This window comes from Chiloscyllium plagiosum, unplaced genomic scaffold (assembly GCF_037043375.1).
Source record: "Chiloscyllium plagiosum isolate Xiang-an unplaced genomic scaffold, Cpla_swu_hap1 HiC_scaffold_15, whole genome shotgun sequence".
Classification (NCBI taxonomy): Eukaryota; Metazoa; Chordata; class Chondrichthyes; order Orectolobiformes; family Hemiscylliidae; genus Chiloscyllium; species Chiloscyllium plagiosum.
The window spans coordinates 2,574,984-2,602,148 of NW_028270153.1; the positions used below are offsets into that span (position 1 = coordinate 2,574,984).

Genomic DNA, 27,165 nt, shown 5'->3' on the forward strand with positions numbered 1-27,165 from the left:
AAAGACCCTGAGCTTCCAGTTGCCTGCCACTTCAATAGCCCTCCTTGGATGCTGGCTGAACTGCTGTGCTCTTTCAGCACCACTAATCCAGAATCCACCCTGTTTCCTGGCCAACATCTCTGTCTCACGCTTGCTACAGTGCTCCAGCAAAGCAGTGCAAGCTGGAAGAACAATACCTCATTTTCCAATTGGAACTCTACAGCCTTCTAGACTGAATACAGAGTTCGAGGAGAAAGTGAGGACTGCAGATGCTGGAATTCAGAGCTGAAAATGTGTTGCTGGAAAAGCGCAGGTCAGGCAGCATCCAAGGAGCAGGAGAATCGACGTTTCAGGCATAAGCCCTTCTTCATTCCTGAAGAAGGGCTTATGCCCAAAACGTCGATTCTCCTATTCTTTGGATGCTGCCTGACCTGCTGCGCTTTTCCAGCAACACATTTTCAGCTCAATACAGAGTTCAACAGGCTTGAGGCAACCTCTCCTATGCCATTACCCCAACAGCCACAAGAACAGCAATTACACACTGCACATTGTTAGCCACTCATTGTCACCACTAGCAGCCATTCATTCTCCAAGGCTAATCATTATCCACTCTCTTTGGGCAGTATGTCCACCTATTGTTTACTCCTTATCCCCTCCCTCCACCCTATCTTCTCATTAAAAAAACATTTGTTTCCGAGCCACTGTCAGTTCAGAAGAAGGGCCATTGGACCCGAAACATTAACTCTGATTTCCCTCCACAGATGCTGCCAGACCTGAGCTTTTCCAGCAATTTGTTTTAGTTTGGGAGGACATTCTAACAAACTCCCACTAATCTGCTTAGTCTCAAAAGTGTGGTCAAATATGCTACCAAGCCATAATTACTCTGATATACACATGACATTCTGTCAGAACAGTTAACTCCAAATTTCACCACAGTCTTCACATGAGAAAGTTAACTCCAGAGGTAAAGTGACACAGACTGACTCTGACTTCATTTCACCAAGGGTGGTATCAAGGAGCCCAGAAAAATTTAAATTAATAGAGATCAGTGAAAATTTTCTGATGGTTGGAATGACACCAAGCATAAAGAAAGATGGTAATGGTTGTTCAAACACCTCAATCAAAGGATCTGGTTAGGACAGAATCTTAAAGACTGACCACAATTACATTCTTACCACAAGGACAAAGTGGGGATGTTTGCAAAATGTTCAGTTCCATTTAGATTAGATTAGATTAGATTACTTACAGTGTGGAAACAGGCCCTTCGGCCCAACAAGTCCACACCGACCCGCCGAAGCGTAACCCACCCATACCCCTACATTTACCCCTTACCTAACACTACGGGCAATTTAGCATGGCCAATTCACCTGACCTGCACATCTTTGGACTGTGGGAAGAAACCGGAGCACCCGGAGGAAACCCACGCAGACACGGGGAGAACGTACAAACTCCACACAGTCAGTCGCCTGAGGCGGGAATTGAACCCGGGTCTCTGACGCTGCGAGGCAGCAGTGCTAACCACTGTACCACCGTGCCGCCCATTCCTCTTTTACTGAATCAGCACCAGCAACAAGACGTGCACAGCATAGTGACAGTCCTGAAGAAGTGTTGCCCCCGAAACTTTGACACCCCCACCTCCTGATGCTGCCTGTCTTGCTGAACTCTTCTAGTCTCCTATTTGTCCAGCATAGAGACTTGGGCTAAGGACTTGCAAGTTAAATTTTCAATAAGAGATCCTAACCACCTACCGTCGTCATTAAACCTCACTATTAAATCCCCTCGCCATCAATATTCTGGGGAGATCATCATTGACTAGAAACCCAATTGGACCAACCAGATAATTGTGGTTATAAGAGGAGGTGAGAAGATAGATGTTCTCCAATTAGTGATTCATCTCCTGACTCCTGCAAAGTCTGTCCATTGTCTGCAAGGTGTAAGTCAACGGCATGTTGGAAAATGTTTTACATTGTACAAACCAGTTCTGAAGACAACTCATATTGGACTTGAAACATTAACTCTGTTTCTCTATCCATAGGCTTGCTGAGTTTCTTCAGTACTTTACGTTTGTTTAAATTGCTGTACTTGTCTGGGCGAGTCCAGCTCTGAAAGTAGTCAAGGGGCTCCACACTATTTATGGATTCTCTAAGTCCAAAGATGTGCAGGTCAGGTGAATTGGCCATGCTAAATTGCCCGTAGTGCTAGATACGGGGTAAATGTATGGGTGGGTTGCGCTTCGGCGGGTCGTGTGGACTTGTTGGGCCATAGGGCCTGTTTCCACACTGTAATGTAATCTAATCTAATCTAACTTCAAATAATGTTGAGCTTGCTTTGCGCACCTCCTGTGCAGTGTCACCTGTCTGTCTCGCTCTCTCTAAGCACCCTTTGACCTCTATGTCCTTGCTTGTTACAATCTGCCTGTACTGTTTGCAAAACAAAGCTTTTCATTGTACTTAGTACATGTGACTACAAAAAATCCAATCAAATCAAGTTAAAACAGCCTGCTAAATTGACACCCATGCACGACCATAAATGCTCTACCAGAGGCACATAAGGCAGCAGACATATCATTTAAAGGATGCACTTAGCACTTCAACAAGGCTTCATCATCTCGGAAACCTAAGACTCCGCCCAGTTGGAACAGCAAGGGAATATCATCACCTCAGAGTAACACATTCTGACTCTGAAATCTATCACCATTTCGATAGTGCCACGTCAAAATCCTGGAGCTCGTACCCAACAACTCTCAGGAGTCCGATACCACTTGGGACTGTAGTCCATCAAGAAAGTATCTGGCTGCCAACCTAAGGACAATTAGGCATGTACAATAAATGCTGCCAGAGATGTCCACAGCCTGTGAATTAACAAGTCCCATCAGGAAAACTAAAATGAGCAAGAACAAATACAATGAAAGCTCCAAACCTGGCTTTCTTGCTGCTCTTAGTTTTGGGGGTAGTGTTGGATTTGCATTTTGGCTCTTTAGGTTGCTTGGGTTCCTTTGCACCCTTAAGCTCCTTCGGTTCTTTGGCCCCTTTGGCCCCTTTAGGTTCCTTCGGTTCTCTGTTGCCCTTGGGTCCTTTAGAACCTTTTGGCTCCTTAGCCACTTTGCCCTCTTTAGGTTCCTTGTCTCCTTTGGGCTCCTTTCTCTTCTTCTTTGGTTTGGGTGCACTGTCGCCGGTTGCTGTTTCACTACCTGCCTCTTCCTTTGGCTCTTTTTTCTTCCTTTTTTTCTTAACCCTTGTGCCTCCATCCTCGGCCTTGGAAAGGGTTAGTGTTTGGTCCACGTTCACATCTGCCAGCGCACCTTGAGCATCACTCTTGCTGCTGGTCTCAATCAAAGGTCCAGCTGGTTCTGGAGCTTTTGCTGGATTGAGTAAGGTTGGTTGGTCCTTGGTGCTTGTGTGCGAGAGCTGTGCTGTGTGTGCATCAACATGCGAGGCATCTGACGTCAGCGGATGCTTGGATGCCTTTGAAGTGGAAGGCTGCAAAAAAAAAGAAACATTTTTTTAAAAGTTAAAGCCTTTCAACATTAATTCAAGTTAATTACTTTAAACTTTAATTTTCTTATTTAAACACTAATTATATGACGTTACCCACTGGGTATTAAGACCAAGTGCAGGCTTCAAGTGAAGTGAGCTACAGGGGATAAAATAACTAAAACTGAGCATTCAGACATAATACGGATTTCATACAAACTGGTTTTTAATTTCCATTATGAATTCATACTTCTATGTTTTTAATGGAAACTGCCTATGTAAACATCTCACTGTAATGACACCCTGCTACTACTGGTGGCACTGGAGCTCCTCCATTGACAAGTAGATGCAATTGCAATACAACAAGTTTATATGGGTCGATTCCATTAAAAACGTGGAAAAACTTATGATAGAAAATGTGACTAGGAGCTGCAGTGACATTATTTTAGTACATAGGGATGATTTTGTTTGCTCCATTTCTTTTCTCTTTCACTGATTATTTATGACAGCAATCTGATGACCCTTCAAACCTGGAGCTTATTCTTTATGAATAAACATACAGCAAGAACACATGATTGGGATTGGGGTGTTAGAAAGCAAATTAAAACTAAGTTCCACCCTGACCCAACACACATTTTCAACTAAAACTCATTGGATAGTGGATTAAGACTTCAAATGTTAGCCAACATTACTCTCCCTGTACCAAAGCTATTGGTTAATCAGATTAGTAGATTCTAAATAAAACACTAAACTGTCATAAATTTCTATCATAAATTTGTCCACGTTTTTAATGGAATCGACCCATATAAACTTGTTGTCTTGCAATTGTATCTACTGACACCAGATGCTGAAGATCTGAAAGAAAAACAGAAATTGCTAATGAAACTCAGCAGGTCTGGAAGTACCTATGGGGAAAAAGCAAAGTTAACATTTTGTGTCCGATGATTCTTCTTTAGAATGCTGCCAGACCCGGAGTTTTGCCAGCAATTTGTTTTTGTTACTAGGTGTTAAGATTCCCAACCTGTTTTCAAATCCCACCCGATTTCTGTAACCAGTGATCCCAGCGTTAATCCCTTTGGAACATCACTTTCTCCATTTGCTAATCAGACTAAAAGCCTTCAATCTGTTTACTATTTTGTAGACGGCTTGCTATTCATTCAAATACTATCCTCTGACCTTAGTTTTTAGTCTCCTTTACTGCATCTTACCAAAGTACATTTAAACTCTAGTAAATATCATTTCTACATAAAATGCAACATTGTTGGTTCCTTATTTTTGTGAATTTAGGGTTTGAGCCACCAGGTTTGACTAGCTTATGATTTATCTTTCTCCCTTCCTAGTCCCTTTCCAGTCTAGAAATAATTGATAAGCTAGTCAAATTTCATTAGAAAGGCACGGAAATAAACAAGAACAGAATCTGAAACTAGACAATAAGTGGCATCCAGAAGTGGCAATGGGTGCCGGATCAATTGTTAATTTTAAATTGGAAATCAAAGCTGGAAAAAGGATTAGGTCACAGATCAGCGTTGAAAAATGTGTTGCTGGAAAAGCGCAGCAGGCCAGGCAGCATCTGAGGAACAGGAGAATTGACGTTTTGGGCATAAGCCCTTCTTCAGGAATGAGGCTGGTGTACCAAGCAGGCTGAGATAAAAAGTAGTTTGGGGGGGGGGGGGGGGGGGGGGGGGGGAGAGGCGCGCGCTGGGAATACGATAGGTGGAAGGAGGTGAGAGTGAGGGTGATAGGCCGGAGAGGGGGTGGGGGCGGAGAGGTCAGGAAGAAGATTGCAGGTCAAGAGGGCAGTGCTGAATCCGGGGGTTGGGACTGAAATAAGGTGGTGGGAGGGGAATGAGGAAGCTGGAACAATCTAGATTCATCCCGTGTGGTTGGAGGGTTCCTAGGTGGAAGATGAGGCACCCTTCCTCCAGGCGTCGTGTGGGCAGGATCTGGCGATGGAGGTGGCCAAGGACCTGCATGTCCTTGGCGGAGTGGGAGGGAGAGTTAAAGTGCTCAGCCACGGGGCGGTTGAGTTGGTTGGTGCGGGTGTCCCAGAGGTGTTCTCTGAAACATTCCGCAAGTAGGCGGCCTGTCTCCCCAATGTATAGGAGGCCACATCGGGTGCAGTGGATGCAGTAAATGATGTGTGTGGAGGTGCAGGTTAATTTGCGACTGATATGGAAGGATCCATTGGGGCCTTGGAGGGAAGTGTGGGGGGAGGTATGGACGCAAGTTTTGCACTTCTTACGGTTGCAGGGGAAGGTGCCGGGAGTGGAGGTTGGGTTGGTGGGGGGTGTGGACCTGACGAGGGAGTCGCGGAGGGAGTGAGTCTCTCCGGAAGGCTGATAGGGGTGGGGAGGGAAATATATCCCTGGTGGTAGGTCACAGATCAGCCATGATCTCCGTGAATAGCGGAAAACGCTCAAGGGGTTGAATGGCCTACTCTCCTTCGTATATTCCTATAGTTGAGCAACTCCTAAATCACAATTTTAGAATCCCACCATTGGTGACATCCAATTTTCTCTTATGGGATTTTAGTATGTGCAAATTTGCTGATCTTTAAGGCATTCGACGTGGTTCCCCAAGGGAGACTGGTTAGCAAGGTTAGATCTCATGGAATACAGGGAGAACTAACCACTTGGATACAGAATTGGCTCAAGGTTGAAGACAGAGGTTGGTGGTGGAGGGTTGTTTTTCAGACTGGAGGCCTGTGGCCAGTGGAGTGCCACAAGGATCGATGCTGGGTCCTCTACTTTTTGTCATTTACATAAATGATTTGGATGCAAGCATAAGAGGTATAGTTAGTAAGTTTGCAGATGACACCAAAATTGGAGGCGTAGTGGACAGCGAAGAGGGTTACCTCGGATTACAACAGGATCTTGACCAGATGGGCCAATGGGCTGAGAAGTGGCAGATGGAATTTAATTCAGATAAATGTGAGGTGCTGCATTTTGGGAAAGCAAATCTTAGCAGGTCTTATACACTTAATGGTAAGGTCCTAGGGAGTTTTGCTGAACAAAGAGAACTTGGAGTGCAGGTTCATAGCTCCTTGAAAGTGGAATCACAGGTAGATAGGATAGTGAAGAAGGCGTTTGGTATGCTTTCCTTTATTGCTCAGAGTATTGAGTACAGGAGTTGGGAGGTCATGTTGCGGCTGTATAGGGCATTGGTTAGACCACTGTTGGAATATTGCGTGCAATTCTGGTCTCCTTCCTATCGGAAAGATGTTGTGAAACTTGAAAGGGTTCAGAAAAGATTTACAAGGATGTTGCCAGAGTTGGAGGATTTGAGCTATAGGGAGAGGCTGAACAGGCTGGGGCTGTTTTCCCTGGAGCGTCGGAGGTTGAGGGGTGACCTTATAGAGGTTTACAAAATTATGAGGGGCATGGATAGGGTAAATAGGCAAAGTCTTTTCCCTGGGGTCGGGGAGTCCAGAACCAGAGGGCATAGGTTTAGGGTGAGAGGGGAAAGATATAAAAGAGACCTAAGGGGCAACGTTTTCACGCAGATTATGGTACGTGTAAGGAATGAGCTGCCAGAGGAAGTGGTGGAGGCTGGTACAATTGCAACATTTAAGAGGCATTTGGATGGGTATATGAATCGGAAGGGTCTTAGAGGGATATGGGCCAGGTGCTGGCAGGTGGGACTAGATTGGATTGGGATATCTGCTCAGCATGGGCGGGTTGGACTGAAGGGTCTGTTTCCATGCTGTACATCTCTATGACTCTATGAATGTGGCAATTCAAAAAATGATTGTGTTGTTTGACAGAGTGATCTGAAGAATTTTAATAACTTTGACTACTGGGGGAGCCTCAGAAATAAAATGGTTGAGAACTGTAGACTTAGATCAAGAGTTGTTAGAGGGACAAAGGAGTTTATGCGTGATGTCAATGGTCTTACTTAGTTTAAAAATATCCACAGGAAAACAGTATGTTAGAAAAATCTTAAGGAAGGTAATGTATTGGTGGTATTTATTCTTAAGAACAGCATATGTTTATATAACATTTTTCACAACCTCAAGTGTCCCGAAGAATTTCATAGACGATGAAGCATTTTTGAAGTGTAATCATTGCACAAAGAGGCAATTTGTGTACAGCCATGCCCTACAGAGAGCCAGATAATAACCAGGTAATACGTTTTGGGGATGCTGATGGAGGGACAAACAGTGTTCAGGACATGGAGGAAAACTCCTTGCTCAACTGCAAACAGTGTCACCAGTTTTTTAAGCCTGCCAGAAAGAACAGATGGGTCTCAGCTGAACATCTCACCTGAAAAATGGCACCTTCAGATAATACCGTTCTAGTACCGCAGTGGGACTATCAGCCTGGATTATATACTCCATTCTTTGTAATGGAACTTGAATCCTGGACTTTCTGACTCAGAGGTGAGAGCATTCTGACAATGAGTAACATTATTTTTTTGAAGCTTGAATGTTGGCAGCTGTGGCTTTTGGGAGCAGCACTGCTGGTGGTTCAAGGAGGAATGCTGACCATACATGAAGAGAACTCCCTGTTCTTCAAATTGTGCCTGGAGTTCTTTAACATCCACTGAACAGAGCCTTGGTTTAATCACTCATCCCAGCAGCAACTTTAACAATGCACCCCTCTGCAGTCTGTCAGTGTGTCCTTCCCTCCCCCAAATCCTGCTAGCCCACTGCCCTATTACTTCTGAAATTCCATTCCCTCCACGTCTCAAATTTTCAATTCTCATCCTATGTTCAAACACTCTCAATCCCACCACCTGTCCACTGCACAAAAATAGCCTCTGTTTATGCAACTGCCTGTTGCCGAACAATTCCCCGCATTAGAACTCATTTGTCCTATAACTTTATTTTTGTGCATCTTCCCACCACAACTGTCCACAACTAATGGTGGTAGGTACTGCTAGCCACTTCAGTTCCACACACAATTCCCTTCCCAATTACTTTCAGCTCACTCTCCATCTTTAACATCTTCTTTCATTGGGTCTCTTGTGGTTCAGTGGTCGCATCCCTACCCACCAGCCAAGAGACCAGGGTTCAAGTCTCACCTGTTCCAGAGGTGTAGAATAATATCTCTGAACAGGCTGACTAGGAAAATAGGTTAAATAACTTTTTTCAAAATTATGCCTCTATAACCCATGTGAGGATGCATGAATTTTATCAGACCAAAACTTACATTCAAAAACCCTCCTTCAATTTGACTTCTTTAGACAAGCATTTGGCTAGCTCTCCAAAAATCTCCCATTCTCGGCTAATAATCCATTAATTATGCCTCAGTAAAGCACCTTAAAATATTTCACTATTTTAAAAGCACTATTTAATTCCAAGCTGTTCTTGCTGAATATCAAACTACACTGGTTTGGTCCTGTTCACTTCTGACCTGTAAGTAACAATGTCGCTGACTGAGCCAAACTAACACCGTGGAAACTCAGGAAAGGCCTTGCGATCAACAATCGGGACTTTGAATCTGATTAGTTCCCACTGCAACATGTGACAGCTTGCATTTATATAACACCTTTAACATCGTGAAATGGTCAAAGGCATTCCACAACATTGTGATCAGACAAAAACTTGAAACCAAAATAATACTGAACCATAAGAGGAATTGTCGGAACAGGTGGCCATAAGTCTGACCAAGGTGGCAAACAATGCAAAGCTAAAAGAGCAGAGGTTTAAGGAGGAAATTTCAGGGCCTGGAGACACACAGCAGGAAGGAGTTCATGGAGGGACATGTACTGCAATATTCACTGTATATAGGAAATACAGGACACCACCCCTCCCTCAAGTTATCAAGCAATCACAACATGAATAGATTCAGAGTCTAGAAACACAAGCCTCATTTAAGTTTCAAATGTGGCCCACACAATTCTACAGCTTAACAATCAACAACCAAGAAAACATTAAAAAATGAGGCTCTATATGAAAAAGCTGAGCATAAAGTACATTTGAACAACACACATGGCAGTGTAGGGCCGAGATTATATGCAAATACCATCAAATTACAAAACACTTAAAACAACAGCACTAACAATGTCTTAGAAGATACTCACGGACTCAACAGAAACGTGGCCAGTTAAGGAAATCGTGAAATGGATCACTTTCTTATTCATTAGGTCACTGTCCCTACACAAAGCAGATACCCGGAAATTCACTCCAACTCTTCTGCAAGAATGGAGCTCTGTTTTGAAAGAAATCTTTCATTCAGTGCACTGAACAAGCCTCCAGAGAGGAGACAGCTCACGGAGCCTGCTATTTGTTTTTGTTTAGAAGGCCCAGTGGGCCTTACGCTCCGAGTGAGGCTGCCGGGGCTCGTTTTCTCTCTTGCACACACACACATACACACAAAGAACACCTCGGGTCACCACTGCAACTCACACAGCAATGCTCACCTGATATCTAACTTCACCGGGGTAAGCTAGTGCAGTGTCTGCCCCCATTAAAAAGCAGGCCATTTCCAACCATCCTTAGCCAGACTCTGTCTCTATTTCAGCAGGGAAAGCGAGACGTTTGCATCACAGTCAACACTTGATGCTTTCTCTCTCTCTCTCTCTCTCTACATCACTGCACAAATTGCATTTTCTCCTCCTCCTGATATACTGCAGCATTACGCTGCATACACAGTAGGGGACGAGAATCAATGCAGGACCCAGCACTTAAATCAATACCTTCCCGCTCAACACAAACAGGCTTTGCTCTGCTCACTCAACAAACCCCTTAATAAAAAAAACACATTTCACTGCCCGCTTCCTCTACCCTTCAAACATAGACTCCAGATTAAGGGGAGCTCCAGTTATACATGAAAATCCCCATTTAAATGGAGTCTTCAAGAGAAAGAGATCAGTTTGCTGGAGAATTCCAAGGCATCTGAAACACCCTCCTTAGAGAGAGTCTGAAGAAGATGGTCATAACTTGAATCAATTTTTTTTCAATTCAATTTTCCTTCAAGAAAATTAAGAACTTGTGCTAAATATATATAAATAATTGAAGAGCAGTCGCAGTGATTTTTTTTCTGGAATGAAAGCAGCCAGAACGCATTAACACACCATCTATCTGAGGTTATTGAGGTCAGCAATAAGTACTGTTGCCCCCGAATCAGAAAGTTGTGGGCTTGATTCTAACTCCAGAAAATGATATTCAGTGCAATAACTGAGGAGATGTTTCACCGTTGGATGTGTTGTCTTTTTGGATGACACAATAAAATAGAACCTGTCAATCCTACTGGGTGGTGAACAGAAGAATAAAATTTAATTTAGCAAAATGGTACAAAATGATTAAAAATGTGACTTTTCCCCAATACCTCAACAAGTTTATCCTGTGATTATAAGCAAAACTTTCATAGAAATAGATACTGCCTCCTGGCCTCTCATGCTGATCTAGCCCATTCCCCATAATGTTCTAAATAATTGTCACCGTTTGAGAGGTCTTTTTCTACCTATAATTCAATTCCTAGTAGCTAGTACCTGGTTAGGCCAACAAAATCAAGTCTATCAATGTGAGCGTTCATTTTTCTGCGCATGCAGATAGACCATCTGTACTTTAGATATTTGGCAATTAATTGTAATGATACCATCTCCAGCAATGAGTATGGTAACAAGATCAGACAATTCAGCCCCTAGAACCTGTCTAATTTTATTTATTCAGGGGATGTGGATTTCACTGGCTGAACCAGCATTTATTGCCAACAACTAAATGCTCGAGAAGGTGTGGTCAGCTGCCTTCTTGACCTCTTGTGTTGTAAGGAAGGGACGCTTAGGATTCTACCTTGGTGACAACAAAGAAACAGCAATATAATTCCAAGGCAGAGCAACACGTAGTTTGGTGGGGAACATGCAGGTGACAGTTTTCCCATGTATCTGCTGCCTTTGTTTCTCTAGTTGGGAAAAGTTGCAGTTTTGGAAGATGCTGTTGGACCTGCCTGCATGATTTGCTGCAGTGCAATTTATAGGTGGCGGTAGGCACTGCAGCCACTCTTTCAGTAGTGGAGAGAGTTAAGGTTGAAAGTGGTGGATGTAGTACCAATCATGACTTGTCTTCAGTGGCAGAGCTTTTTGAGTGTTGTGGAACTGAGCCTATCCAGGCAAATGTAAAGCATTCCATCACACTCCTGTCTTGCACTTTGTAGATGGTTCATAGGCACTCGGAATACAAGTGGTGAGCTACATGCTGCAGAATTCCTCGCCTCTGACCTGCCATGTTAATGGCATTGAATATTATAGGGAGCTGATTAGATTATTTCTTGTTAGAGATGGTCATTGCTTGATATTTCAGGAGCAAGTAAAATCTAGGCTAGTTCAGCCTGGACATTGTCTGGGTCTTGCTGCATTTGGACATAGTTTGCTTCAGTATCTGAGGAGTTACAAATGATGCAGAACATTGTACAGTCATCAGCAATCAGCCCACTTCTGACCTTATGATGGGGGAAGGTAATTAATGTAGCTGCTGAAGATTGGGCCTCAGACACTGTACTGAGGAACTCCTGCAGAGATGTGCCGGGACTGAAATGATTGACCTCCAACAACCACAATCTTCCTTCGTGCCGGTTATGACTCAACCAGCACAGAGTATGCCCCACCCCTTCCACCCAACTAACCAATTCCCACTGACTTCGGTTTTGCTACAGCTCTTTGATATCATACAGTCAAATGCTGTCTTGATGTCAATGGCACTAACACTCACCTCACCTAATTTCCTTGATGTTTACCCAACTAAAGTCTGTTGATTTTCGTATTGTAACGTTCTGCTGATCCCCAACATCCACAGCGCGTTTCATAATCCTGGGTACCAATTCCTCGTGTTAACAGATGGAACAAGAGTTTGTGACTTTGGGATAAAAACAACCATTTCAGACCACTCAAAGACTTTTCATGTCTTTAACACAATGGCGTTTTCAAATACCTGTTTGGGACCACAAAAATATAGACAGTCCTGAACCCTGCATCCTAGCCTCCAAATAAAACTGTTACATGAAAAGAATATGCTAATTTTGCAGAACAGTTTTTAAGCATATAGCAACAGAATAATATCTCACCAAATAAATAGTAAGATAATTTTGAGATGGTGCTGTTGGTAACTGACAATTGAAAAGCCTATCCAGAATGAAATTCACCAGCGCAAGGTACACATTCAAACCCACTAAACTTTGTAACAGAAGTTTTTAAAACCAAGACTACAGCCATACTTGCATTCCTGTTTTCTATTTGCTGGATTGTTGTCTTTGAATATGGAGAGGTTAGAAGTTTGGAAATTACTATTTTTAGAAATGTGGCCTCACTTAGGGTCAGAGCACTAAGATCCTGAGATATATATATATATATATATATATATATACACACATACACATGCAGATGAATGGAATGCAGATTTAAATTTATATATAGTCAAAGATTCATAGTATACATCACAGACACCAAATGCTTTGCCAACTTTGTACAAACAAGGAATACTCCCTCAGCCCTGCAGGTTGCAGATGGAATTTTATATCTTGACTCAAATCAAGGAAATTTGGCAAGATTTTCAGAAACAACCATCGAACAATGGAAGAACAAAGACAGAACTAGCTTATAGAGTCATATACAGCCCAGAAACAGGCCCTTCGGTCCAATCAGTCCATGCCAAGTATAATCTCGCCACAATCTCAGACAACCCAGAGCACTTCACTGACAATGAACTTTTTGAAATGTGGAAATGCAACCAAATTGCGTACAAATAGCAATGACAACACCATTTAAATAAAAACACAGGGCTCAATCTGACAAGCTCTTTCAGTAACACATGGGCATTTCAAGTCCTGTTATTCCAAGAAGTCAAAGGCACAAGAACATTTAACTTTATTCCACAAAGGTAAAACAACACCTGCACACTTGGTGCAATGCTCCATAATTGCTGCTGAGGCATTATACAAGGATAATGGAATTGTTCCAGAAGATCTGCTTTATCCTGCTATCGAACATCATCCTGACAGCCCTCCACTGTGCCTCCTCCATTCTCCGCTCCACTGTTCTAAACCACTCCCCCACTCCAAATGCAACAAAGACTGGGTCTTCTTGTCCTCACCTACCATCTTTAAACACTTCTGCCAATTCCAATCAGACCCCATCACCAAGAACATTTTCCTCTCCCCACTCCTCTCTGCCTTTCACAAGAACCGCTGCCTTTGCCAATCCTTGGTTCGTGCCACTCTCCCCAGCAAACCCCCCATTCAGTTCTCCAATTTCTCCAGTTCTCCAACATTCAGTTCTCCAATTTCAAATAACCTCCCTTCCCATCCCCCCATGTCCTTTCCAGCCCTTCCCTTCCTTCCCATTCCTTTCACTGATCCCTCCTTCCAGCTACCACTGGATTCATTCCTCCCATTGACCAACCAGGTCATAGCCTATGTCTGTGTTCACCTATCCCTACCTCACCACCCTGCCCATCTCTCAACATCCCTCCCTTTATTAGCAGTTCCCCTTACCCCCACCCCTAGTTCTGAAGAAGGGTTACACCTCAAACATAGCATCAGGAGATGGAGATGTTAATCTGGCTATCTTCCAGCCTCCTGCTTGTCGACATTGCACATTATTCCCAGGGAAAATGAGAAGAGAAATGTCAAAACAGCACCAGGGACCCGGGTTTGATTCTCGCCTTGGGCGACTGTCTGTGTGGAGTTTGCACATTCTCCCGGTGTCTGTGTGGGTTTCCTCCAGGTGTCTAGTTTCCTCCCACAGTCCAAAGATGTGCAGGTCAGGTAAACTGGCCATGCTAAATAGTTTCAGGTGCATTAGTCAGGGGTAAATATGGGGTAGGGGAATGGGTCTGAGTGGGTTATTCTTCAGAGGGTCGGTTTGGACTTGTTGGGCCGAAAGGCCTGTTTCCACACTGTAAGGAATCTAACCTAATCTAAGACATAAGATGCAGGACTGCCATAACATGTTCAAACAGGTTGATTGAGCCTGGCAGGAAGGGATTGAACACTGCACTAGTGGATAAGGCCAGAGAATTCAAAAACGGGAAAAAGACAGAGTTAAAGGATTTGAATACAGACACATTCATAACAAAAGGGATGAATTGTTAGCGCTGATAGAAATAAGAATGCACACCTGATAGGCATTACAGAGACATGGTTTCAAGGTTAGCAAGGTTGAATTTGAATATTGAAAGGTATCTGACATTCCCAAAAGACAGGAAGACTGGAAAAGGTGGTGTGATAGTTCTGTTAGTTAAGGAAACATGAGTACAGTAGCATGAGATAACCTTAAATCAAAGAAACAAGATGTAGAATCAATTTGGGTAGAGGTAAGAAATAGGAAAGAAAGAGCTTAAATGCATTAATTGTTAATAGGCCTCAGAAAGGAGTTATACTGTGGTCAGAGCATACAGGAAGAAATCATTGGTGCATATAAATTCTGTAATTATCAAGGGTACCTTCAATCTTTCTGTAAATTAGGCAGATCTGATTGGTGAAAGACAACTGGACAATGCGTTCATACAGTATTTTATGGATAATTTCTTTGAAAAGTACTAAAGCCAAATAGAAAGCAAGCTATCCAAGAATACATAATGTACAATGAGACAGAAGTAAGCAATAACCCATCTCTTGGTAAAACAGCCCCCAGGTGATATGATCATAACAGGATAGAATTTCACAAACAGTTTGAAGGGGAGAAGTGTGTGTCTAAGACTAGTGAAGAGGGAAATTAGGTTAAAAGGTGGGACAGTAGAAATGCAATGGCAGACTTTTAACATGATATAAATAACTTGGAGCAAAGATTTATATCAGTGAGAAAAAAGGTCTTAGGATGCATTTTTCATGGTTGAAGAAATTAAGGATCGCATCAAACAGAAAGGAACACTCCATACATCTGCAAAAATTACAGGTGGATGAGAGGATTGGTCAGATTTTAAGCAGCAGCAAAGAATGATCAAAAATAATAGAGGGAGAAAGTATAACAACAAAGAAAGCTAACCAATAATAAAAATGATAGCATAGATTCTACAAGTATTTAAACAGGAAAAGAGTAACTAAAGTTAGTATTGGTTCTCAAGGCAATGAATCCAGGGAGCTAACATTTGGAATCCTTTACGATGGTTGTTCAGAATTGGATGTAACCTCTTGTGGGACAGACTGGGACTATGGGATACAGTTAAAGAATAAAAAGATACCGCTTCTAAGAAAAAGGTGAAAATTTTACTCTCTAGGACAATAATTAGTCTGTAGAATTCTCTTCTCTCAAGAATGGCGAAGGCTGGGTCCTTTAACTCAAAAGGCAGAGATAGCTCTTATTGATTTAAATTCTGGCTATGAGTGGACAGGTTGGTGGAATTGTGACCACAATCAGATCAGCCATGACCTTACTGAATGGTGTAGCAAGTTTACTCTTAAGTCCTATTTTCCTGCGTGTTGTTCTAACAATTCTTCGTCAAAAGACTGACACCATCCAAGACAAAGCACCTTACTTGAGTGGCATCCAATTCATCTCAAATATTCACCACTCTACCATCAGCTACTATAGCTGCAGCGTGCACAGTCTACCACAATCTGCAAGCTCACTTTCAAGTGAGATAATTCAGAGTTGGAAATATCTATCCGTTCTTTCAGTGTACATATACTTGTTATTAATGCTTTCACATGATTTGGGCGGAATGGCTACACCAGTATTTGTTGACTATCCTCAATTGCCATCAAAATGTTGGCGAGCTGCTTCCCTGAACTGTTCCAGTCTGTAAGTGTTGTGCCTTTATTTAAGAAGGACAGTAAGGAGAAACTTGTGAACTATAGACCTGTGAGTCTGACATCAGTGGTGGCTAAGTTGCCAGAGGGGATTCTGAGAAACAAGATTCACGTGATTTTGGAGAGGCATGGACAGATTAGGGATAGCCAGCATGACTTGTGTGTGTGGGAAATCATGTCCCTCAAACTTGGTTAAGTCTTTTGAGGACATAACCAAAAAGATAGACAAGGGCAAAGCAGTAGAAATTATCGGAATTTTTCCTGATGAAGAGCTCCAGCCCAATACGTCGATTTTCCTTGGATGCTGCCTGACCTGCTGTGCTTTTCCTGCAACACACCCTCAACTCTGATCTCCAGCAACCTCAAACCTCACTGTCTCCCTGTGTCTTCAAACAGTCAGTCAATGCTAAATCTAACAAGGAACAATGAAGCTACTTCTGATAAGATAACAATATGTGGATGAAAGAATCTAAAAAATCATTAATATGGTCATACCACAGACTGGAAGGACAAAAATCTGTATAAACATCCAACACCAGAACAAATCAGCAGCAGAACTTCAAAGATCAACAACACACAATGATTGAATACCACACTTTTTGAGACAGACAGTTTGTTGAAATCTGAGTTAAATTCCACCATTAATCAGGTAATAGCCGTTGGGTTGTAGGACTTTACTTGCTTACTTGACGGGTCTTATTTTAGTTGCTGCATGCAATAAAGTTTAAATCATTGTTTCAGTATTTGATTGTCTGTGAGATTTCTTAATAAGTTTCCGAATTAAAGGCAGTTTGTGGTTAGTTATCGACAAAGAACACTTAAAATACCAGGGCATAGTTAGACCATGGACCAAGTGAAGGTAAATGGGATTCGTATCGTTTGTGTGTCAGCATACACACGGTAAGCTGAAAGACCTGTTTCTAAGGTGCATGACTCTGTATAATCAGGGAAGTTAGATAATACAGATGAAATGGCACTTATCAGCTCCTCCTTGAGTCACTGAGGTGAAGGCATTCCTAATATTGCTATGAGGTTAGGGAGTTTCAGAACTTTCATTCAGAAGCCTGGCATGTCCAAGTCATCTGTTCAAACCTCAGAGTACACAGAAAAATCAAGGTAATTCAGATTTTAAAAAAGACATCTGATTCCGTTTGACTTCATGCTCCAAGAATATCATCTTCCATTACAGGATCTAACCATTTCCTGCATAGCAAGGCCCCAAACAGTTTCCCTGGCAATTAATTACCCTGTCCTGGGTTAAAAAAATCGACAAGGTCTTTGAATCTACTGAGTCTTTGATCCAAAGAATGTCGCCAAGCCAGCAGAGACAATAGCTAAGCAAAGAGCATAACTGATGGAATAGCAGGATCCCACAGTCAGTGATCTTGTCTTGCCAAGAGAACCGAGAATGCATCTGGGTCAATATAAACAGAAACTGTTCACCCTATTCCCCTGCCCAGCATTTGCTGTCCAGGTTTCATCACTGTGGATGAGTGCAAGGCCAATGGCGGTTTCATCAACTCACAGCTCGTGCTCTCAATCAGGTAATAAAGTCAGAGTTGCATAGCACAGAAACAAGACTCTTCAATTGAACTCATACATGGTGAACAGATATCCGAAACTGATCTAGCTCTATTTGGCCCTTTACCCTCTCAACACTTCCTATTCATGTACCCATCCAGATGCCTTTTAAATGTTGTGGTTAAACCGACCTCCATCACTTCCTCTAGCAGCTCATTCCATACTCGCACTACTCTCTGCATGAAAAAGTTGCCCCTTGGGTCCCTTTTAAATCTTTCTCTTCTCACCTTAAACCTAAGCCCTCTAGTTTTCGACTCCCCTACCCTGGGAAAAAGATCTTGGCTATTCATCCTTTCCATGCACCTCACAATTTTATAAACATCTGCAAGGTCACCCTTCAGTCCCTGATGCTCCAGGGAAAATAGCCCCAATCTATTCAGTCTCTCTCTATAGTTCAAACCCTCCAATCCCAGCAACATCCCTGTATATTTTTTACTGCACCATTCCAAGTTTCACAACATCTTTCCTAAAGAAAGGAGTCGAGAATTGCACACAGTATTCTAAAAGTGGCCTAATCAATGTCCTGTTCAGTCGCAACATGACATCTCAACTACTATACTCAATGCACTGTCCAATTAAGGTAAACAAATCAAATGTCTACAGTGATTCCATTTTCAAGGATCTACACACATCCATGCTGAAGTGTCTTTGTTCTGAACACTCCCCAGAGCACTACCATGAATTGTATAAGTCTGCCCCCGGTTGCTTTTCCAAAATGCAACACGTCACATTTATCTAGATTAAACTCCAACTGCCACAACTCGCCCCATTGGCTCATCTGATCATGGTCCTGTTGTACTCTGAGATAACCTCTTTCACTGTCCACTACACCACCTAATTGGTATCATCTGCAAATTTACTAACCATACCTCCTATATTCACATCCAAACCAATGTCCTATACAGCTGTAATACGACATCCCAATTTCTATACTATGTGTAGGGACCAATAAAGGCAAGAGTACCAAATGCCTTCTTCACAACCCTGTCTACATGTGACACCACCTTCAAGGAACTATGAATGTGACCCCACGGTCTCTTTGCTTGGCACCACTCCCCAAAGCCTACCATTAAGTGTACAAGTCCTTCCTTGATATGTCTTACCAAACTGCAGCACCTCACATTTGTTGCTGTTATTCTATTCTCCTATTCAGCTGGGAAATAACTGCTGCTGCAGCTTTTGCATTGTGTATGTTGACTTCAGCATCAAGTGACGATCACAAGTGATTGTGAAGCCTTGCTGTGTGAGTCTATCAACAATCTCCAGTGCCACATTCTCAATGTTGACAGACCGCAACATGGAAACATCCTGGACCATGCCAATTGCTTTCCTGAAACTGCTGGTCAATCAAAACTATTCCCAAGTGTAAAGAGTGTTTTCTCCAGTTGCTACTGAAGGTGATCCTCAATAAGGAATACTCTCCCCCTTGGCTCCTTGGTCATCTCTGTCGCAGAGTTCAAACACATCCATGTCTGGGGTGTTTCTTGGATTCTAGTGGATACTTAGGTTACAAAGGCCTATCAGCACCCAGAAAAAGGACATCTTACACAGATGATTGGGCTTTGGACAAGTTGCTGGTTTGAGGTTTTCTCTCCTTGCATTTTTTTCTCTGATATGCATTTACTTCTGAAGGAAATTCACATCATTCCCAAATGAGCAAGGCTGACAGCTCTCGACCAATCTGGTTTGCAAGTAAACATCCTTTGTAGATAAGCTTAAGGGATATTATAAGAACAAAGAGTATGTCAAAGAAAGTTAGGCTTGGAACACAACTCTATTCAACATCACTGCAGATCTTAGAGTTCCACTAATGCCCCACCATAGCCCAGTACATTGACGTTACCTAAAACATTGTCTTGAATACAGGAAATCACAAGAAGCAGCTTCAGTGGGCAGCCAATTTTCTTCACCAACTTAAATAAACTCTACATGCTCACATGGTCAAATGCCTTGATAAAATTGAAGAGGTGATATATATAGTAAGTCTCTTTTCTTCACAGCATTTCTCTTGCAGCTGCTGGACTGAATTGTGGATCTTCCTGTTCTGAAATCACACTGGGATTCAGAGTAGATGCGTTCAGCCAGGATGTGATCTGACAAGTGAAACAGGACAAATATTTTTCCAATGATGAACAGTCTCAATAGCAGTTGCAAGCACGGTGGTCACTGCTCTTGGATAGAGTCACAATCTTTGACTCTGGCAGATCCTGAGGCAATGCTCTCTGCCTCAGCAGAGACAGATCTGCAGAAGCACTAGTTACCTGCACTTAATGATTTCAGACTGTATTGTGTAAGCCCCAGCAGCTTCATCCATGGCCTCCACTGTGGGTTTGATGTGTTGCTGTTTGATGACAGGCAGATCTCTATAGTGTCCACAGCTTCATGGGAACTCTCTTCTCTCTGGAGTACAATTCAAGGTAATGCTCCACTCACATATTGTGTTGCCTTGTTTTCAATGAAGCAATTTTCAGTCACAAGCCTACCGCTTTTTTGACCCCAAAATAAATGCTCTAGCATTGTATGTGTTAAAGAACGTCTAAACATTCTGACAATGCTGCAACCAGCAGTCCTGGGCATATTGCCTCAACATGTTGGACTTTATTTCAAACAATTCTGTTTTCAGAGTCTTCTCAGCCCAGTCTCTTGACATTCACGAAAGAGGATCTTTTGGTTTAAGGTTCCACGATATTGATTTCTTTTGGTCTTGCTTCTTATATTAGAGTGTTGGATAGTAGATGGTGTCTTGAAGTCTATTCTATTTCATTGCTGCACTCTATTTGGGAATGCTGCAGAGCACCGGTTTAACTAAACTGATGAACTGTTGACTCCTCTCTGCACAGACAACATGGCTGACATCAATACAAAGACGACTTCTCTGATTTAAATGAAAAAACTTCAAAGGTCGTATCCTAAACCAAAATTTGATCTGTGTTACAATCAGTGCTGTTGCAGATGCAGGTGCACTCAGATGTGTGGTACCAATGCTCCAAACTTAGTTATCTTCAGGACATCCCATGGCATATATTGTTCTGTGAGAAGGTGCTAGTTACACAATGCTTGCAGCAGCAGTAAAGCTCAGGTAGTCTGTTAATTTTCATTTAATTTTTTCAAATCATGAATTCTGCAGGTCTATCAAGTTCTTTATAGAACTGGTGCTATCTCTGTAGTGAAGCATTATGCTTAAGAGGTAGATACTCACCTGATTCAGTGGCTTTGTCCCAGTTGAGAAATGCAAAGATGAAAGTTTCAAACTGGGTGAGGGGCTGCATGAATCTAATAAGAAAGTGGGTTGACCATCAAGAGGAGTAAACTCCTTAGAGAAGCCTACAGCCTGCACAGACTATTTTTCCAATCTCTTCACCTGCCAGTAAGATTTTAAAAATGTTTAAGTGATCCAGTCTTGGTATACTTTACCTAATGTGGGGAAGCCATATCAATGTTCAGCTGATTAACTTCCATTACAGCTCTCTTGAGCATTATCAACTATTTGTATATCAGTTCCACACATTTGATTTTTCATGTGATGAAGCAAAACTTGTTGCTCAAATTAAAGTTCACCATATTGCAAGGCAATACACCAATGACCAGTTTTGCATTTTTGCCAGTTGACATCTTTTCTACTCAGCTGATGTGGTGGATTTGATCCACTTGTTCAGCCAAGACTAAGCCTATATGCCCCACTAAAACCATGCAAATGTGGCAGGTCAGCAACTTTCCCATCAGAATGCCCAATTCAAGTTGGGCAGTGGCTAACCAGTGGGATGCAATGGTCCCTCTCACCAGAGACAGCCCATTCTCTACCCAAATCAACCTGCTATATCCTACGTTGTGTCATAATGTGGTCAATCCAAACCTGTTGCTTTTCTTGATGACATTTACAAACAACCTTCCTCCTCCATTACCGAGAACTTTTAATTGCTCGTGTTCTCTCTAACTGGTACATCCCATCAGAAACAGCACAGTTGAGCTGTTGGTCTTGCACATTTTTATAGTTTCCTTTTGACCATAATAAACACATCTGTTTAAAACAACCTTTCAGGCAGAGAATTCCCAATCACACTGTTCACTGTATTTTAAAAAATCCTTATACAATGTCTGGTTCTTTTAGCAATCACCTTAAAACGGTGTCCTCTGGCTGCCAATTCTCCTGCCTGTGGAAATAGTTTATCCTTATTTACTTCATGTTTTAAATAACCTCCCATAAACTGAGTTCACCTAACACATCCATTTAATATTCTGGGATCCTCTCATTGATAACACCTCTCAAACAGATAACATTGATCCCATACCCTGGCCACTTAAACCAAAAACACAAAGAAACAGATTGTCCAAGAGTCAAGGAGATCATCCCGGTTATATTCATTTAAGAATTTCAACCTGTGGATGACTTTGAATTGTTAAAGCTCCTTGTGAAGTACCTGTTTGGCTCAGAAATGTCAACTTTGAATACTTGTCAAAGTACTTTTTTTATTCACTTGCGGGATGTGGACATCACTGGCTGGGCCAGCATTTACTGTCCAATGCTAGCTGGCCTTGCAGTGGTGATGGTGAGCTGCCTTCTTAAACTGCTGCAGTCCATGTCCTGCAGGTAGACTCACCACGAACCTATGATTCCAACCAAACAAGAGTTTGCCCTGATACCCAGTGATTCCAATTTTTCTAGGGATCCTTGATGTCCCACTTGATGAAATGCAGCCTTGATGTCAAAGGCTGTCACTCTCCCCTCCCCTCTGAAAGTCAGCTCTTTTGTCCATGTTTGAACTAAGGCTGTAATGAGGTCAGGAGCTGAGTGGCCCTGACGAAACTGGGCGTCACTGAGCAGGTGTGGTTCCTCAATTCTACCCACACTGATTCTACGCCTTCTGACTTCATGCTGTTGCCTCAATTTAAGTTCTTGCTAACAGCGCAATACCACTCCATCTGCCGTGCTTGAGAGCATCTTGACAGCACTGTTGATGATACCTTCCATCACTTTACTCATGATCAAGAGTGGATGGTTAGGGTGGCAATTGGTCAATAGATGCCAGTGTTGTAATTGCACTGGAAGAGCCTGGCTAATGGAGGTGCAAGTTCTTGAACATTAGTGTTCATTACTATTGTCATCAGGGCCCACAGCTTTTGCAGTATCCAGTGTATCTAAACATGTCTTGCTATCATGTAAACTGAATTGAAGACTGGTATCTGTAATGCGGGGGAACCACTGGAGGAGGTCGAGGTGGATCATTCACTTGGCACTTCTGGCTGAAGATTGTTGCAAACACTTCAGTCTCATCTTTTTGCACTGATGGGTTGGATTCTTACATGATTGACAATGGGGATGTTTGTAGCACCTCCACCTTCATTCAGTATTTAGTTGTCCACCATCAATGATGACTAGATGGAGCAGGACTGCAGAGCTTAGTTCTAATCTGTTGGTTCTGCAATGGCATAGCTCTGTCTATCACTTACTGCTTATGCTGTTTGGCATGCTGATAGTCCTGTTTGGAGGCTTCACCAGACTGATACCTCTTTTAGGTATGCCTGGTGTTAGTCCTAGCATAAGCCGTTACAGGGTTGCTTCCCTGGCTTGATGGTTCATTGCAGATTGTGGAGTACAATTCTGCAGTCTTCAATTCCCCATAGCACCTCATCGATGCCCAGTCTTGAGTTGCTAGATCTGTTCAAAGTCTTCCCCATTTAGCACAGTGATAGAGACACACAGCCTGATTGAGGGCCTTCTCAAGGTGAAGGTAGGACTTTGTCTCTAAAAGGATTGTGTAGTGGTTACTCATACCTTGTGGCTGCAGCCAGTGAGGTTGAGGTCATGTATGTTTTTCCCTCATTGATTCCCTGACCACCTGCCGCAGACCCAATCTAGCTGCTGTGTCCTTCAGTTTCCAACTAGCTTGATCAGTAGTGCTGCTGCCAAACCAATGTTGGTGGCAGACACTGAAATTCAACACCCAGAATACATTTTGTGCTCTTCCTCTACTCAGTGTTTCCTCTAAGTGCTGTTTAACATGGCGGAGTACTGATCCATCAGTCAAGAGAGGACGGTACGTGATAATCAGCAGGTTTTCTTGTCCTTGTTTAACCTGAAACCATTAGACTTTATGAGATCTGTATGCTACTGTCCTGCCAACTCTGCCAGTGGAGATATCCAAGGATTGTAATGGTAGTGTCAGTCATTGTCTGTAAGGTACGATTCCATGAGTAAGACCATGCCAGGCTGTTGCTTGACTAGTCTGAGAAACCAATTTAGGCACTAGAACCCAAATGTTAGTAAGGAGGTCTTTGCCAGGTTGACAGGGCTCTTTCTGACATTGCCTTTTCTTGTGCCTAAGTCAATGCAAGGTAGTCTGCACGGTTTCATTTCCTTGTTGAGACTTTTTCAATAATTGATTCAAATGAATGGTTTGCTAGACTATTGCAGAGGACAGTTGAGAGTCAATCACATTGCTACTGGTCCAATGACACATATAGGCCAGACCACGTGAGGATGGCAGATTTCCTTCCCGAAAGAACATGAGTGAGCCAGATGGGGTTTTTCCCCACAATTGACAAAGAGCTCATGGTCAACATCAGCAGTTTTAAATGGAATTTAAATTTCATCACTGCATTAATACATAAACATTTTAGAAAAGAACGAAGCTGGAAAAATCTCCACGTCTACAGAACTGCAGTTAAACACAACTTGCAGTCATTTGAAAATTTCACTTTAATTTAAGGAGAATAACAATACCAATCCAGGCCTGATGGGCACAAACAAAGTACACCAACCTGGAAATCACAGGATCTGAAACTCATGCACATAGAAACGCCACCTGTAGACAGTTAAAGATAGAAACACTATCAATACATTCCTCCTCCTCTAACTAACAGCTCCAGGAGCCAGCTGTACTTTGTAAAAAAAATACTCTCAGACAGAATGTTGAACTATTGGCAAAGATTCTAACTCACGTAAGCAAGCTTCACACGGTCAGGAAGGAGAGATCCATCCAGAATGAGAGACAGCCAGAGTGAGTATACAGAATGGGGAATCTGGAGGCAGCGTGGGAATACAGTGCAGAGCAGAAGAGGTGCTTTATGCTTGCTTTTTGTGGTTCATAGTTTGTAAGGCTATTTTTTTAAACAACATAAACTGAAGCCCAGGATCGGGGCCCAACACAAAAAAGTGGCATCACAGGTAGACCATAAGTTCACTGGTTGGGGACAGCTGCTAACTTGACTATATATGCTGGGTCACACTCACACTGAAGGTAAATAGAGGAAATATTTACAGGCAACAAACTAAGACTAGTACAAAATTTTTAAAAAACAAAGTTAAGAACTAAGTAATTAAAACAGGGAGGCCAGATCAGGCAACGTGTCGTACCCTGCATGATGTGAGAGATGGTGAACCCCGTTGGGGTTGAGAGTGACCACATCTGGAATAAGTGCTGAGTGCCTGAGGAACTCTGGCTCCAAGTGCATGAGCTGCAGTCTAAGCATCGAACTCTGCCACACATCAGGGAGGGGGAAGAGTTACTTGGATGCTCTGTTTCAGGAGGCAGTTACATCCCTTACATTAACTACCTCAAATCCAGTCAGTGATCAGGGACAGGAGGCTGCGACTACCAGCCAAGCAGGTAGAGGGATCCGGGAGGTAATGCCAAAGGAGCCTCAGGTCTTGAGCTTGTCTGACAGGTTTGAGATTCTTGCCCCGTGTGGGTGAGAGTAGGGGCTGCAGGGAGGATGAACAAACTGACCGTAGCAACAACATACAGGGAGTCATTCAAGAGATGGGAGAAAAGAGAAATGATTTTGTGATCAGGGAGAGTATAGTCAGGGGAATAGGCACTGTTCACTGTGGCCAGCATCGAGAGTCCCAAACGCTGTGCTGCCTACTTAGTGCCCGGGTTCAGGATATCTGATCTGGGCTGCAGAGGATCTTGGAGTGGGAGGGGGAAGATCTAGTTGTGGACCATGTAGGTACCAATGATATTGGCAGGAAGAGGAAAAAGATTCTGCTGAGGAAATATGAGCAGCTCAGACTAAATTAAAAATCCGAACCAGAAAGATAATTGTTGCTGGGTTACTACCTGCACCACAAACAAATTGGCACAGGGTCAACAAGATTAAAGGGGCAAATGTGTGGCTCAAAGATTGGTGTGGGAGAAATGGGTTTGAAGTACTGGGGAAGGAGGGGCCTGTTCTGATAGGACGGGCTCCATCTGAATCATATGGGGAGCAGAGTCCTGGCAAGTCAAATAACTAGGGCTGAGAACAGGGCTTTAAACTAAACAGGTGTGCATGTTTTTGAGGGGGGGGGGGGGGGGAGCAGGGAGCGAAGAGGAATAGTGTTTTAGTTGCATGGAAAACTACGGAAAAGGTTAAAGTAGGGTGAGCGCTCAGCAGAGGTTATTAGTTTCCAGAACAAGTAATTTGACAGTGTATGGAAAGGGTCAGAAATCTACCTTCAGGCACAGCAGGTAAGGGTACAACTATGGAAAAGGGGACAGCCAATACAGGACTGAGGGTGTTGTACTTAAATACACACAGTGTATGAAACAAAGTAAATGAGCTTGTAGCACAGATTGAAATTGGCAGGTACAATGCTGTAGGTATCAGAGATGTGGATGAAAGAGATCACAGCTGGGAACTAAATATCCAAGGATACACAACCTGTCGAAAGCACAGGCAGATGGGCAGATGGAGTGGTATTGCATGAAATTAAATTGAGGTAACAGCAAGAAGTCAGAAGGCGTAGAATCAGAGTGGGTAGAGTTGAGGAACCACAAAAGGTAAAAAAAAGATCCTGATGGGGGTTATGTACAGGCTTCCTGGCAGTGGAGAGAACGTGAAGAAAATAAATCAGGAGATAGAAAAGATGTGTAAGATAGGCACTATTATAATAATCACAGGGGACATCAATATGCAGGTGCACTGGGAAAATTAGGTTGGCAGCAGATCTCAAGAAAAGGAATTTGTGGAATGTCTATGAGACCAGTATTTGTTGCCCATCCTCAACAGGCAGCACAATGGGTAGCACTGCTGCCTCACAGTACCACAGATCAGGTTCGATTCTACCCTCGGGTGATTGGATGAAGTTTGCATATTCTCCCCATCTGCATGGGTTTCCTCCGGGTTCCTCCCACAATCCAAAGGTGTGCAGGTTAGGTGATTTGGCCATGGTAAACTGCCCACAGTGTTCAGGCTCGCCATAGGAAATGCAGGGTTACACGAACAGGGTAGATGAATGGGATCAGTGTTGACTCGATGGGTTAAATGGCCTGCTTCCACTTGAAGCGATTCGACAATTTTAAAAAACGGAATTTGTGGAATGTCTACAAGATATCTTTTGGAGCAACTTCTGGTAGAGCCCACTAGGGAACAGGCAATACTGAATTTGGTGATGTGTAATGAGACAGATTTGATTAAAATTAAGATACCCCTAGAGGGCAGTGGCTCTCATGTGATAGGATTCACCC

The 27,165-nt window shown here is 42.9% G+C and overlaps 1 protein-coding gene across 7 annotated transcripts in view; it reads right to left on the minus strand.

The window, feature by feature from the left end:
- Window positions 1-27,165, minus strand: part of chd6 (chromodomain helicase DNA binding protein 6) — a 266,964-nt gene that overhangs the window by 179,238 nt on the left and 60,561 nt on the right. For 3 of the 7 annotated variants that reach the window (XM_043710964.2, XM_087994673.1, XM_043710963.2), the window contains exons 1-2: window positions 9,816-9,942; window positions 2,899-3,458 (exon numbers count right to left, since the gene is read on the minus strand). In XM_043710964.2, coding sequence (XP_043566899.2) covers window positions 2,899-3,458; window positions 9,816-9,878 — 623 coding nt within the window. In that variant the 5' untranslated portion in view covers window positions 9,879-9,942. Of the gene's footprint in view, window positions 1-2,898; window positions 3,459-9,815; window positions 9,943-27,165 lie in introns of those variants that run through there. The other 4 variants (XM_043710968.2, XM_043710967.2, XM_087994672.1 and 1 more) reach the window with 2 other exon arrangements.